This window comes from Saccoglossus kowalevskii, chromosome 2, assembly GCF_978046115.1.
Source record: "Saccoglossus kowalevskii chromosome 2, keSacKowa6.1, whole genome shotgun sequence".
NCBI lineage: Eukaryota > Metazoa > Hemichordata > Enteropneusta > Harrimaniidae > Saccoglossus > Saccoglossus kowalevskii.
Window position 1 is genome coordinate 37,917,929 of NC_140642.1, and position 15,915 is coordinate 37,933,843.

At 40.0% G+C, this 15,915-nt stretch overlaps 2 protein-coding genes and 1 pseudogene across 2 annotated transcripts; all 3 read right to left on the reverse strand.

Annotated features, from left to right (window-relative positions):
• Nucleotides 1-7,158: 7,158 nt before the first annotated feature.
• LOC146749002 (uncharacterized) lies at nucleotides 7,159-7,960 on the reverse strand (annotated as a pseudogene).
• Nucleotides 7,961-8,460: 500 nt separating this feature from the next.
• LOC146749003 (uncharacterized) lies at nucleotides 8,461-9,419 on the reverse strand. The gene is made up of 2 exons (XM_085505825.1): nucleotides 9,364-9,419; nucleotides 8,461-9,268 (listed from the first exon to the last, which is right to left on the reverse strand). Exons 1-2 carry the CDS (start codon nucleotides 9,417-9,419, stop codon nucleotides 8,461-8,463), a joined length of 864 nt encoding a protein of 287 aa, XP_085361951.1.
• A 170-nt stretch (nucleotides 9,420-9,589) lies between these two features.
• Nucleotides 9,590-10,246, reverse strand: LOC146749004 (uncharacterized). The gene has a single exon (XM_085505826.1). It carries the CDS (start codon nucleotides 10,244-10,246, stop codon nucleotides 9,590-9,592), a length of 657 nt encoding a protein of 218 aa, XP_085361952.1.
• Between the last annotated feature and the right edge of the window lie 5,669 nt (nucleotides 10,247-15,915).

Here is a 15,915-nt window from a genome sequence, read left to right on the forward strand (position 1 = left end):
CTTGTGGCGTTGAATGCACGTTCATTGTCAGTATTGTTATGCAAATTCAAACTAGCTAATCATTTACAACCTTCAGAGCCAGTGCAGATTAGCCCCATTGTTGTCTGGTAGTTGTTTGGTAGTCGGCTTGGGTCGTATCTAAATGGTAGGGGTAGTTCTAAATTTCCCTTCCTGTTGATGTGGGTACCATTTTGCATGATGTGCAAGAAGCGCTTGTCTTCTATAGAGTGGGCTTTCTTCTCATCATCTGGTGTTTCTCGAAATACATCTTCTCCACTGGCTGTGTCAGGTGCTATATTTTCACTGATACGAATGTGATTGTCACATTTAAGTGGGTTCTGTATAGTTGTCCAGCCTACTGGGTTATGGTTGTTGAGACTTATTTTTGTGCGACGAACAGATGCTCTAACTGTACCTCTAACTGTTTAAAAGCACAGGTCGCCAGATACTGTCCACCCTAGGTCGGTACGTTGAGCCCAAGGTGCACTGACTGGTCCATTCCTGGATTCTCTAATTTTTAGGGGCTCCGGGCAGTTTCTCCCTATCAGGAGATGTATCCCAATGTCATCCTGTATCTTTGGGATTTTGTCTGCTATTGGTCTGAGATGAGTAAATGATCTGCATATTTCAGGTGTTGGTATTTCGTTCTTGTCGCAGGGTATATTGTTGTTCTCTAGTATAACTAGGAGGGTGAATTTCCTCTTACCATCAGTATCCTCGATGATAATGTGATTTCCTCGCCAACCTCTTCTATTTTCCCCTTGGCTGCTGCATGTGGTGAGTTCGTATTCCAGTTCTGGACCTTGTATTTTTAGTGCATCGAATAGGTATGTGTCTCCCATGCAGGCATTGGACTGGTCATCCAAGACAACATACGTTTCTATGATGTTCACTGGATTGTGTTGCATGTAGACTTTTGCAGGGACTATATTACCACATGAGCGTGCACCTGGACACTTGTTGAGCTTAGTACAATTTGATGTGGCCTCCTGACTTGTTTCATTCTTTGGTGTTTCTGTTTTCTGTTCTTTTGGTCTGGTTGTCACACCAGGTGTGGTGTGTAGACATGAGACATGTTTAGTACTGTTGCAGACTGAGCACTTCACATCAGTGTCGCAGTCTCTGGCCAGGTGTTTGCGTGTGCATTTGATGCACAGCCCTTTATTCTTACAAAGTTCTATTCTGTCTGCTATTGGAAGCTTTGTAAATGCCTTACATTCTGTCAGGTCATGCTTAGATGTCTCATGGTAATCACACTGCTTCTCGGTGTCCAGCATTTTCGTAGCGCGGACTCTAGCACTGCTTTTGGCATGTTGGTTCGATCTAGCCTTGTCAGATGTAGCGATTGAGTTAGCAAACCTCGGTATATCTGGGTCATTCTGTGTCCTAGCTGTATTTCTAAGAAATTCTGCAAAAAAACAGAATGGTGGGAATTTCCCATTGCTTTGCTTGTAACAGGATACCTTCTCTCTCCATTTGTTCAGGATGAATGCTGGTAGTTTTTCAACTATGGGATTCAGAACATGTGGTGTGTTCAATGTGCTGAGATCAGCAAGTTCTTCCATGTGTGCCAGTGTGTCGGTACACAGATCAGCCAACTCTAGGAGCTTCTGGTTGTCATCTGGACGGAATTGGGGAAATGAAATCAGCTTCTTTATGATAACAGCTGTGATCACTGCTGGGTTTCCAAACCTGTTTTCTAATTCTTTCCATGCCTCCTGGTAGGCAGTTTCGACATTCTTTACGAACTGCAGTCTAAATCTGTCAACTAAGATCTTAGGTTCTCCTTTGGTGTATTTACTGAGAAAAGACAATTTCTCAGTTGTTGGCACACACGCTGTCTGGACCATAGATTCAAAGGTTCTGCGCCATGGCAGAAACATGATAGGATCACCACCATATACTTCAGGTTCTTGAACTGGTAGGCGTTGACGAGCCAATATTTTGATGTATTCACTGGGAAGATGTGAGGATTCTGCATTTTCGCCTGCTGGTCTGAATTGCTGTTGTAATGTGTTATTCTGTACCATACTTGCATCCCCTGGCTGTTTTGTAGTTTGGAGTGGAGAAATTGTATCATACCCAGTAAGTTTAGTTTGGGGTGGAGGTCTTGGTTGTTCTAGGAAATAGGGTGAAGCTTGTGGTTTGAGGTTATGTTCGTTACGCGTACGAAAACGTAAGGCGTGATCATTAGACGTTTCCTGAGGTAATGTGAACATGTGTTGTGTTGCACCTTCTTCCACTACTTTCTGAAATGCTTCTGCACTTGCCTGTGTGACTGCTGCCTTTTTCTTTGCTTCTATTATTTTCAAATTGGCTTTGAAACTGGCTTCCATTGCTGCTTGCTCAGCTTGCTGTTTGGCTATGGTTATTTCATACTCAGCCTCTTCTGCTGCTGCCGCTGCATCGGCAATTGCTTGTGCGTGGGCGGTGCTTAACCTTGACGATGCCGTTGACATGACTGAACCCGATACTGAGAGTGCGTGTTGTGGTTCAGGTTTAATTCTTGGAGTTCTCTGCCTTGCCAGTAAGTCTGTTATTTCCATTTCAACAAGTTGTTTATTTCTACGGAAACGTGATTCTGTATAAGCTGCGTCATTGCGCGTTTCTTCTGAATGGTCTTGGTCATAAAGATTCATCACATCTACGTATGTACATTCATACTGGTGGGTAAGGGTACCTAGTTCATTCGTAATTAACGTGGGCTCACTTCGTGTGGTTGGAATACTCAACATGAGCTTATTTATTCGGTTCCAGATTGCTAACATGATTTTTTCTGCATCACTGATGGCATTTGCTAGTGCTTTAGGTGTTAGCTTTCTTTGGCGTTGAGGGCGCACCTCATCTCCGTGTTCACTGACAGATTCATCTTTCTGCTCATTTTTGTTATGTTGTTCATCATACTGTTCAGAATACACTGGAGTTTTATTGTCACCATATTCAGTCATATCTATTCCATCAAGTTGGATTTTACTATTTTCTGCCATTTCTATTCATAGGAGTTCAATAACAATGTTCTATGGGTTAATAACGGTATACACAAGTGACATCTGAGTTTACCAGTAACCTGCCTGATAATGTATATATGGTATTACATACAGATTGTTTCTGTTCACACTGGTGTACTTATACAGTACAAATGTTCAACCTAGCATATCATGTAGAGGTCACGCTAAACATCAGTATCCGTTGTGTTTACTGCCGCTGTACACTGAAGACATCAATAGATTTACTGCAGTATGGATTCCGATAATTCACTGTTCTGGGGTCAAACTACGTCTATTATACCCATACTAGTGTCAACCATGCTCAAATAATCATCCCTCCAGTGCGTCGGTTTAGGTCAGATTTATTTAAAACACGGTGAATTCTATAACATAAAAGCAATACAGACGCTGTGAAAGTAACTGTGAAACTATTTGTAACCATGAGGTAACGATCTCACTTCATGAATGACTTTAGAAATATCACACATTTCCAGTAACACAATGTAACAACCAGGTCTTAAATAAACGTTCAAAAGATTGTAGACTTACATCGTTGGGTCTCTAAAGCAGTATTTCGGTTGAAATGTTCGGTAGACACTGCGTAGAAATGAGCTCGTAACTTTTCATCATGGCTGCCTATTATAAACAAGCGTTTTAGCGCGATTCGAACATGACCTGTGATGGCGCACTCTACATGCGTAGGTGGTGATATGAGCGGCCTTTCTGTTTTGACGAATCACGAAATAAAGATAACAATTGAAATTCTAAATAAACTTGTGTACAGCACACGGAAAGTGAAAAAAATGCAAGTGAACGTCTCGTATATTAGAATAGTGACCTATGAGCTTACCGTAGCGTGTTCTAAAACATCCTAAAACGATAGGAAAAGCATTAGAAAAGTAGGTGGGTTTGCTAATACATTTTACCTAAGTCATTGTAATATCGACCCCACAGTTAAAAATACAGAAAAAATGTGCAAATGTGTTGGAAAAGCCTCATTAATTAGCAGATTATACCACAATGAATCCGTGAAATGATAAACAAACTGCTTACAAAGAAGTGAAAAGTAGTTGTAAAGTTAGCAAAATTACATGGAAATGTGACCTATGTTGTTATATTATTGAGCGCATAGTTAAATGTTAGGAAACGTGAATTAATATGTCGTAAATGGCCGTTTACTAACGTACTGACTTTCGAAGCATGGATAGGTCATAGGTCAACTTACGAGAGACACACGTGAAACGAATGACAATTCGAAACACTTACACAGATTAAATGGCCGCCAATTCGAAAAAATTCAAATGATCCCAGTAGTCGAGTGATCATGTGATGGGTCTGTTACAAAAGTTAAGACCTATCGGGCGTGGCTAGTAATTGCACGGGAGACTACTTGAGCTAACAAGCTGGTGAAATTCATTTTTTTGGCTCCGAAACAAACATGGAAAAGACATAAAGTATTTTTTTGTATTTTTATTATTGAAATGTAACACCTTTATAGCAGAAAGTCGTGCTGGTTATTTTGATAATTTAAGTTTATAGAATGTTTAAAAATTTGCACGTATTTTCAATGCACAACTCCCTCTTGCTGTCGGCTATAGTGGATGTCAGCTATTAAAATTGCCTACAAAGCTGTACAAAGTGAGTGCAAAGTTGGTAGAATAGCGTGTATGTTTGAACTAAGTTGTTGTCATATCTAACCGTAAAATTATAAAGTACGGAAAGTGAATAAAATGCAATTGAACGTCTCGTATATTAGAATAGTGCCCTATGAGCTTACCGAAGCATGTTCTAAAACATCCTAAAACGATAGGAAAAGCGTTAGAAAAGTAGGTGGGTTTGCTAATACATTTTACGTAAGTCATTGTAATATCGACCCCACAGTTAAAAATATAGAAAAAATGAGCAAATGTGCTGGAAAAGCCTCATATATTAGCAGATTATACCATTATGAATCCGTGAAATAACAAACAAACTGATTACAAAGTAGTGAAAAGTGGTTGCAAAGTTAGCAAAATTACATGGAAATGTGACCTATGTTGTTATATTATCGACACCCATAGTTAAATGTTAGGAAAAGTGAATTAATATGTCGTAAATGGCCGTTTACTAACGTACTGACTTTTGAAGCATGGATAGGTCATAGGTCAACTTACGAAAGACACACGTGAAACGAATGACAATTCGAAACACTTTCAAATATTAAATGGCCGCCAATTCAAATAGAAATCAAATGATCCCAGTAGTCGTGTGATCATGTGATGGACCTGTCACAAAAGTTAAGATCAATAGAGCGTGCCTCGTAATTGCATGGGAGACTACTTGAGCTAACAAGCTTGTTAAATACATTATTTTTGGTTCCGAAACAAACACGGAAAAGACATAAAGTATGTTTTTGTATTTTTACTATTGAAATTTAACACCTTTATAGTAGAAAGTCGTGCTGGTTATTTTCATAATTTAAGTTTATAGAATGTTTAAAAATTTGCACGTATTTTCAATGCACAACTCCCTCTTGCGGTCGGCTATAGTGGATGTCAGCTATTAAAATTGCGTACAAAGCTGTACAAAATGAGTGCAAAGTTTGTAGAATAGCGTGTATGTTTGAACTAAGTTGTTGTCATATCTAACCGCGAAATTATAAAGTACGAAAAGCGAATAAAATGCAAGTGAAAGTCTTGTATATTAGAATAGTGCCCTATGAGCTTACCGTAACATGTTCTAAAACATCCTCAAGTGATAGGAAAAGCATTAGAAAAGTAGGTGGTTTTGCTAATACATTTTACCTAAGTCATTGTAATATCGACAACACGGTTAAAAATATAGAAAAAAATGAGCAAAGGTGTTGGAAAAGTCTTATACATTAGCAGATTATACCACTATGAAACCGTGAAATGATAAACAAACTGAATACAAAGTAGAGAAAAGTAGTTGTAAAGTTAGCAAAATTACATAGAAATGTGACCTATGTTGTTATATTATCGACACCCATAGTTAAATGTTAGTAAAAGTGAATTAATATGTCGTAAATGGCCGTTTACTAACGTACTGACTTTCGAAGGATAGATAGGTCAGAGGTCAACTTACGAAAGACTCACGTGAAACGAATGACAATTCGAAACACTTCCGAAGATTAAATGTCCGCCAATTCGAATAAAATTCAAATGATCCCAGTAGTCAAGTGATCATGTGATGGGCCTGTCACAAAATTTAAGTTCTATCGGGCGTGGCTAGTAATTGCTCGGGAGACTACTTGAGCTAACAAGCTGGTGAAATACATTTTTTTTTGGTTCCGAAACAAACATGGAAAAGACATAAATCATTTTTTTGTATTTTTATTATTGAAATTTAACACCTTTATAGTAGAAAGTCGTGCTGGTTATTTTGATAATTTAAGTTTATATAATGTTTTAAAATTTGCACGTATTTTCAATGCACAACTCCCTCTTGCGGTCGGCTATAGTGGATGTCAGCTATTAAAATTGCGTACAAAGCTGTACAAAGTGAGTGCAAAGTTGGTAGAATAGCGTGTATGTTTTAACTAAGTTGTTGTTATATCTAACCGTAAAATTATAAAGTACGGAATGTTCTGGTGTCAAACTGCGTCTATTATACCCATAATAGTGTTAACCATGCTCAAATAATCATCCCTCCAGTGCGTCGGTTTAGGTCAGATTTATTTAAAACACGGTGAATTCTATAACATAAAAGCAATACAGACGCTGTGAAAGTAACTGTGAAACTATTTGTAACCATGAGGTAACGATCTCACTTCATGAATGACTTTAGAAATGTCACACATTTCCAGTAACACAATGTAACAAACAGGTCTTAAATAAACGTTCAAAAGATTGTAGACTTAATACATCGTTGGGTCTCTAAAGCAGTATTTCGGTTGAAATGTTCGGTAGTCCCTGCTTAGAAATGTGCTCGTAGCTTTTCATCATGGCTGCCTATTATAAACAAGCGTTTTAGCGCGATTCGAACATGACCTGTGATGGCGCACTCTACATGCGTAGGTGGTGCTATTAGCGGCCTTTCTGTTTTGACGAATCACGAAATAAAGATAACAATTGAAATTCTAAATAAACTTGTGTACAGCACACTCCCCGTCTAAAATGCACGGTAGAGCGTGATTTTACTAACTAACATATTTACTAACTACTAACAAGTCTTAAATGTCAATCTTGTTGTTTCTCTGAATTAAAACAAGTTCACTAATCGGCCTTCGGTAAACACGTCTGGTGTTATCACGACAGACCATCACATCAGCTTTCCTCACTAGATTGTCGTCACTGGGGTACTCCTTGATTATGCGAGCTAGTGGCCAGTCATTTCGACAGTGCTCTTTGTCACATAGCAGAATAATGTCACCTTCCTTGATGTTTGGGGTTGTTTCATTCCATTTGCGCCTTGTTTGACGGATCTGTAGAAATTCTTTCCGCCATCGAATCCAAAACTGATCGGCTAGATATTGTGTACGTCGCCACTGCTTTCTACTGTAGAGGTCTTGTTGTACAAAATATCCTGGGGGTGGGGGCAGCGAGTGTGGTTTCATGGTCAGGATCATATCTGGACTAAGTGCTTGTGGATCATTGGCGTCAGACGGTATGGTGGTTATAGGCTTTGCATTGACCACAGCACATACTTCCGCCATGAGGGTCGTGAGAGTGTCATGTGTAAACTGTGGTCTTCCAAGCTGTACGTGCATGGATTCTAGAATACGTCTCACTGTGCCGATCTGCCGCTCCCAGATGCCTCCAAAATGTGAAGCATGGGGTGGGTTCAGAATCCATTCACATTTGTGATATGTAAGGAACTTCTGTATCTGCTTCTGGTTAAGTTCCTTGATGGCGGCATTGAGCTCATTCTTTGCACCTATGAAACTCGTGCCTTGATCACAACGCAGCCTCTTAACACGGACCACGGATGGCCATGAAACGACGAAGAGCATTTATGAATGCAGAAGTGTCCATTGAATCAATTATTTCTATGTGTATTGCTGTCATGTATAGACAGACAAAGTTAACTGCCCATCGTTTAACTCCTGATGCTCCGCCTCTGGTCCTCCTAGATACTATGTTCCACGGACCAAAGACGTCCATACCGACGTTAGTGAAAGGTGGGGTGTTAGCCATTCTGTCTGCAGGTAGGTCTGCCATTACTTGAGTCAATGGTTTTGCTCGTAATCTTCTACATGTTGTGCATTTATGTAATATGCTGCGTACTAGGTTGTGCAAAACAAGTATCCAGTAGCCTTTGGCTCTTACTGCAGCCAGTGTGAGATGTCGGCCTTGGTGTTGTGTTTCTTGGTGCACATGTTCTACGATGAGTTGTGAGATGTGATTGTTCTTCGGCAGTACTATTGGATGGCAACTGGATAGTTCAAGATCTGCTCTGCGAATTCTTCCACCAACACGGAGTAGTTGATCTTCATCCATAAATGTATTCAGTCGATAGAGAGGGCTATCTTTTCTCAACTCATTACCACCAGTGTCTGTTGGCGATAATTTTTTGAGTTCCTTGGGAAAACGTCTTTTTGTACTGTGCGAAGTATATGATTCTCTGCACGTTCCAGGATCTTGGGTGTAAGTCCTTCATTGGTAACTTCTTTACATTTAGTCTTGTAGGTCTGTATCTTTAGTATGAGGTTTGCTACAGCTCGTCTGAGGGAGGTCCATGATGAGAACTTTAGAAACCTTTTAGAGCCTAGGTGGCCAGACGGGTTATCTGGGCTTGGTTTGCGTTTTTTGATGTCTGTTGCAAACACGCAAGATTTTTTGTGCACTTCAGGATCTTCATCACTGATGTCATAAGTCTGTTGACCGTTGTTTGTTTCAGGTGTGTGATCTGGCTGCCAGAGAAGTTGTGGGCCTTTGAGCCACATGGTGTTACTAAGTTGATGGGCTGGGACTGAGCGTGTCGCTAGGTCAGCCGGGTTCTGGCTTGTGGGTATATGACACCACTGGTCTGGTGAGGACAAGTTATGGATTTCCTGGATGCGGTTAGCCACATATACATGGAATCGCTTAGCTTCATTATTCAGGTATCCCAGGACTATTGTACTGTCTGTGTAGTAGACTGTACAGTCTGTGGGACTTCTGATTTCTGCTTTGATCTTGCTTTCTAACTTACTGACTAGTACAGCTGCACACAGTTCTAGACGAGGTATCGATACTGCGTTGGTTGGGTTCACTTTTGCCTTTCCTAGGAGGAATGCAATGTTTACCTCATCTTTATCATTTATCTGTCTCAAGTATGCAACTGCTCCAATAGCTACATCACTGGCATCACAAAAGATGTGATATTCCCTTCTCTTTACTGGTCAAAATGCAGGAGGGGTGTAACAGCGAGGTATATGAACATTCTCAAAGTGAACCAGACTGTCTCGCCAGCATTTCCACCGTGGTAGGTATTCTTCTGGTAGTGGGTCATCCCATCCTACATGCGTGTCTTCCTTTACTTTAGAAGTTTCTGCTATTAGACCACGTAAAATCCGCTTACCCTCTATTGTGACTGGAGCCAAGACGCCTAAGGGATCGTAAATGGAGTTCACGATAGCTAGAACTCCCCGCCGTGAAAATGGCTTCTCTTGTAAGTTTACTTTATACAGAGTTCATGACTTCTTTGTTGTTAGAGGCAATTTTGTGGAAGTTTATATTCCTAGTAGACAACATCTCTCGTGTTCTCCTGATGAGACTGACAGCTGCTTCTGCATCTGGCTGGGAGGTAAGTCCGTCATCTACATAGAAGTCTGAATATACAAATTCTCGAACATCTTCTCCATATGTTGTATAATTCTCTTCTGCTATCATTCTTAGACCGTATGTTGCGATGGCTGGTGACGAAACATTCCCAAACAGATGAACATTCATCCGGTACTGAATCACAGGTTTCTCTGGGTTGTTTTCTTGGAACCAAAAGAAGCGTGGATAGTTACTGTGTTCCTCATTCACATGGAAACTATGAAACATCTGTTCTATATCACCCATAACTGCTATAGGGTAACATCTAAACCTCAGCAAGACACCAATGAGACTGTTCATCTGGTCTGGCCCTTGAAGCAATGCAACGTTCAGGGAAGTTCCATTACACCTTGCACTGGAGTCAAACACTACTCTGATCTGTGCTTTCCTTGGGTGGTATACCCCAAGGTGAGGTAAATACCAAGTGTTGTCAGAAGCTAATTCTGAATCAGGAACAGGACTGGCGTGTTGACGTTCTATTACCTTCTCCATGAATTGTAGGTATTGTTCCATCATCTCTGGTTTTCGTTCTAGCTGCTTCAAAAGATTTTTGAAGCGACTCACTGTTGCGGTTGATCTGCACTGGCTCGGAAGATGAATTCTGATTGGCTAAAAAAAAAAACTTGTGGCGTTGAATGCACGTTCATTGTCAGTATTGTTATGCAAATTCAAACTAGCTAATCATTTACAACCTTCAGAGCCAGTGCAGATTAGCCCCATTGTTGTCTGGTAGTTGTTTGGTAGTCGGCTTGGGTCGTATCTAAATGGTAGGGGTAGTTCTAAATTTCCCTTCCTGTTGATGTGGGTACCATTTTGCATGATGTGCAAGAAGCGCTTGTCTTCTATAGAGTGGGCTTTCTTCTCATCATCTGGTGTTTCTCGAAATACATCTTCTCCACTGGCTGTGTCAGGTGCTATATTTTCACTGATACGAATGTGATTGTCACATTTAAGTGGGTTCTGTATAGTTGTCCAGCCTACTGGGTTATGGTTGTTGAGACTTATTTTTGTGCGACGAACAGATGCTCTAACTGTACCTCTAACTGTTTAAAAGCACAGGTCGCCAGATACTGTCCACCCTAGGTCGGTACGTTGAGCCCAAGGTGCACTGACTGGTCCATTCCTGGATTCTCTAATTTTTAGGGGCTCCGGGCAGTTTCTCCCTATCAGGAGATGTATCCCAATGTCATCTTGTATCTTTAGGATTTTGTCTGCTATTGGTCTGAGATGAGTAAATGATCTGCATATTTCAGGTGTTGGTATTTCGTTCTTGTCGCAGGGTATATTGTTGTTCTCTAGTACAACTAGGAGGGTGAATTTCCTCTTACCATCAGTATCCTCGATGATAATGTGATTTCCTCGCCAACCTCTTCTATTTTCCCCTTGGCTGCTGCATGTGGTGAGTTCGTATTCCAGTTCTGGACCTTGTATTTTTAGTGCATCGAATAGGTATGTGTCTCCCATGCAGGCATTGGACTGGTCATCCAAGACAACATACGTTTCTATGATGTTCACTGGATTGTGTTGCATGTAGACTTTTGCAGGGACTATATTACCACATGAGCGTGCACCTGGACACTTGTTGAGCTTAGTACAATTTGATGTGGCCTCCTGACTTGTTTCATTCTTTGGTGTTTCTGTTTTCTGTTCTTTTGGTCTGGTTGTCACACCAGGTGTGGTGTGTAGACATGAGACATGTTTAGTACTGTTGCAGACTGAGCACTTCACATCAGTGTCGCAGTCTCTGGCCAGGTGTTTGCGTGTGCATTTGAAGCACAGCCCTTTATTCTTACAAAGTTCTATTCTGTCTGCTATTGGAAGCTTTGTAAATGCCTTACATTCTGTCAGGTCATGCTTAGATGTCTCATGGTAATCACACTGCTTCTCGGTGTCCAGCATTTTCGTAGCGCGGACTCTAGCACTGCTTTTGGCATGTTGGTTCGATCTAGCCTTGTCAGATGTAGCGATTGAGTTAGCAAACCTCGGTATATCTGGGTCATTCTGTGTCCTAGCTGTATTTCTAAGAAATTCTGCAAAAAAACAGAATGGTGGGAATTTCCCATTGCTTTGCTTGTAACAGGATACCTTCTCTCTCCATTTGTTCAGGATGAATGCTGGTAGTTTTTCAACTATGGGATTCAGAACATGTGGTGTGTTCAATGTGCTGAGATCAGCAAGTTCTTCCATGTGTGCCAGTGTGTCGGTACACAGATCAGCCAACTCTAGGAGCTTCTGGTTGTCATCTGGACGGAATTGGGGAAATGAAATCAGCTTCTTTATGATAACAGCTGTGATCACTGCTGGGTTTCCAAACCTGTTTTCTAATTCTTTCCATGCCTCCTGGTAGGCAGTTTCGACATTCTTTACGAACTGCAGTCTAAATCTGTCAACTAAGATCTTAGGTTCTCCTTTGGTGTATTTACTGAGAAAAGACAATTTCTCAGTTGTTGGCACACACGCTGTCTGGACCATAGATTCAAAGGTTCTGCGCCATGGCAGAAACATGATAGGATCACCACCATATACTTCAGGTTCTTGAACTGGTAGGCGTTGACGAGCCAATATTTTGATGTATTCACTGGGAAGATGTGAGGATTCTGCATTTTCGCCTGCTGGTCTGAATTGCTGTTGTAATGTGTTATTCTGTACCATACTTGCATCCCCTGGCTGTTTTGTAGTTTGGAGTGGAGAAATTGTATCATACCCAGTAAGTTTAGTTTGGGGTGGAGGTCTTGGTTGTTCTAGGAAATAGGGTGAAGCTTGTGGTTTGAGGTTATGTTCGTTACGCGTACGAAAACGTAAGGCGTGATCATTAGACGTTTCCTGAGGTAATGTGAACATGTGTTGTGTTGCACCTTCTTCCACTACTTTCTGAAATGCTTCTGCACTTGCCTGTGTGACTGCTGCCTTTTTCTTTGCTTCTATTATTTTCAAATTGGCTTTGAAACTGGCTTCCATTGCTGCTTGCTCAGCTTGCTGTTTGGCTATGGTTATTTCATACTCAGCCTCTTCTGCTGCTGCCGCTGCATCGGCAATTGCTTGTGCGTGGGCGGTGCTTAACCTTGACGATGCCGTTGACATGACTGAACCCGATACTGATAGTGCGTGTTGTGGTTCAGGTTTAATTCTTGGAGTTCTCTGCCTTGCCAGTAAGTCTGTTATTTCCATTTCAACAAGTTGTTTATTTCTACGGAAACGTGATTCTGTATAAGCTGCGTCATTGCGCGTTTCTTCTGAATGGTCTTGGTCATAAAGATTCATCACATCTACGTATGTACATTCATACTGGTGGGTAAGGGTACCTAGTTCATTCGTAATTAACGTGGGCTCACTTCGTGTGGTTGGAATACTCAACATGAGCTTATTTATTCGGTTCCAGAATGCTAACATGTTTTTTTCTGCATCACTGATGGCATTTGCTAGTGCTTTAGGTGTTAGCTTTCTTTGGCGTTGAGGGCGCACCTCATCTCCGTGTTCACTGACAGATTCATCTTTCTGCTCATTTTTGTTATGTTGTTCATCATACTGTTCAGAATACACTGAAGTTTTATTGTCACCATATTCAGTCATATCTATTCCATCAAGTTGGATTTTACTATTTTCTGCCATTTCTATTCATAGGAGTTCATTAACAATGTTCTATGGGTTAATAACGGTATACACAAGTGACATCTGAGTTTACCACTAACCTGCCTGATAATGTATATATGGTATTACATACAGATTGTTTCTGTTCACACTGGTGTACTTATACAGTACAAATGTTCAACCTAGCGTATCATGTAGAGGTCACGCTAAACATCAGTATCCGTTGTGTTTACTGCCGCTGTACACTGAAGACATCAATAGATTTACTGCAGTATGGATTCCGATAATTCACTGTTCTGGGGTCAAACTGCGTCTATTATACCCATACTAGTGTCAACCATGCTCAAATAATCATCCCTCCAGTGCGTCGGTTTAGGTCAGATTTATTTAAAACACGGTGAATTCTATAACATAAAAGCAATACAGACGCTGTGAAAGTAACTGTGAAACTATTTGTAACCATGAGGTAACGATCTCACTTCATGAATGACTTTAGAAATATCACACATTTCCAGTAACACAATGTAACAACCAGGTCTTAAATAAACGTTCAAAAGATTGTAGACTTACATCGTTGGGTCTCTAAAGCAGTATTTCGGTTGAAATGTTCGGTAGACACTGCGTAGAAATGTGCTCGTAACTTTTCATCATGGCTGCCTATTATAAACAAGCGTTTTAGCGCGATTCGAACATGACCTGTGATGGCGCACTCTACATGCGTAGGTGGTGATATGAGCGGCCTTTCTGTTTTGACGAATCACGAAATAAAGATAACAATTGAAATTCTAAATAAACTTGTGTACAGCACACGGAAAGTGAATAAAATGCAAGTGAACGTCTCGTATATTAGAATAGTGACCTATGAGCTTACCGTAGCATGTTCTAAAACATCCTAAAACGATAGGAAAAGCATTAGAAAAGTAGGTGGGTTTGCTAATACATTTTACCTAAGTCATTGTAATATCGACCCCACAGTTAAAAATACAGAAAAAATGTGCAAATGTGTTGGAAAAGCCTCATTAATTAGCAGATTATACCACAATGAATCCGTGAAATGATAAACAAACTGCTTACAAAGAAGTGAAAAGTAGTTGTAAAGTTAGCAAAATTACATGGAAATGTGACCTATGTTGTTATATTATTGAGCGCATAGTTAAATGTTAGGAAACGTGAATTAATATGTCGTAAATGGCCGTTTACTAACGTAGTGACTTTCGAAGCATGGATAGGTCATAGGTCAACTTACGAAAGACACACGTGAAACGAATGACAATTCGAAACACTTTCAAACATTAAATGGCCGCCAATTCGAATAAAATTCAAATGATCCCAGTAGTCGAGTGATCATGTGATGGACCTGTCACAAAAGTTAAGATCAATAGGGCGTGCCTCGTAATTGCATGGGAGACCACTTGAGCTAACAAGCTTGTTAAATATATTTATTTTTGGTTCCGAAACAAACATGGAAAAGACATAAAGTATTTTTTTGTATTTTTGTTATTGAAATGTAACACCTTTATAGCAGAAAGTCGTGCTGGTAATTTTGATAATTTAAGTTTATAGAATGTTTAAAATTTTGCACGTATTTTCAGTGCACAACTCCCTCTTGCGGTCGGCTATAGTGGATGTCAGCTATTAAAATTGCGTACAAAGCTGTACAAAGTGAGTGCAAAGTTGGTAGAATAGCGTGTATGTTTGAACTAAGTTGTTGTCATGTCTAACCGTAAAATTATAAAGTACGGAAAGTGAATAAAATGCAAGTGAACGTCTCGTATATTAGAATAGTGCCCTATGAGCTTACCGTAGCATGTTCTAAAACATCCTAAAACGATCGGAAAAGCATTAGAAAAGTAGGTGGGTTTGTTAATACATTTTACCTAAGTCATTGTAATATCGACAACACAGTTAAAAATATAGTAAAATGGGCAAATGTGTTGAAAAAGTCTTATACATTAGCAGATTATACCACTATGAAACCGTGAAATGATAAACAAACTGATTACAAAGTAGTGAAAAGTAGTTGTAAAGTTAGCAAAATTACATGGAAATGTGACCTATGTTGTTATATATTATTGATACCCATAGTTAAATGTTAGGAAACGTGAATTAATATGTCGTAAATGGCCGTTTACTAACGTACTGACTTTCGAAGCATGGATAGGTCATAGGTCAACTTACGAAAGACACACGTGATACGAATGACAATTCGAAACACTTTCAAACATTAAATGGCCGCCAATTCGAATAAAATTCAAATGATCTCAGTAGTCGAGTGATCATGTGATGGACCTGTCACAAAAGTTAAGATCAATAGGGCGTGCCTCGTAATTGCATGGGTGACTACTTGAGCTAACAAGCTTGTCAAATTCATTTATTTTTGGTTCCGAAACAAACATGGAAAAGACATAAAGTATTTTTTTTGTATTGTTATTATTGAAATATAACACCTTTATAGCAGAAAGTCGTGTTGGTTATTTTGATAATTTAAGTTTATATAATGTTTAAAAATTTGCACGTATTTTCAATGCACAACTCCCTCTTGCGGTCGGCTATAGTGGATGTCAGCTATTAAAATTGCGTACAAAGCTGTACAAAGT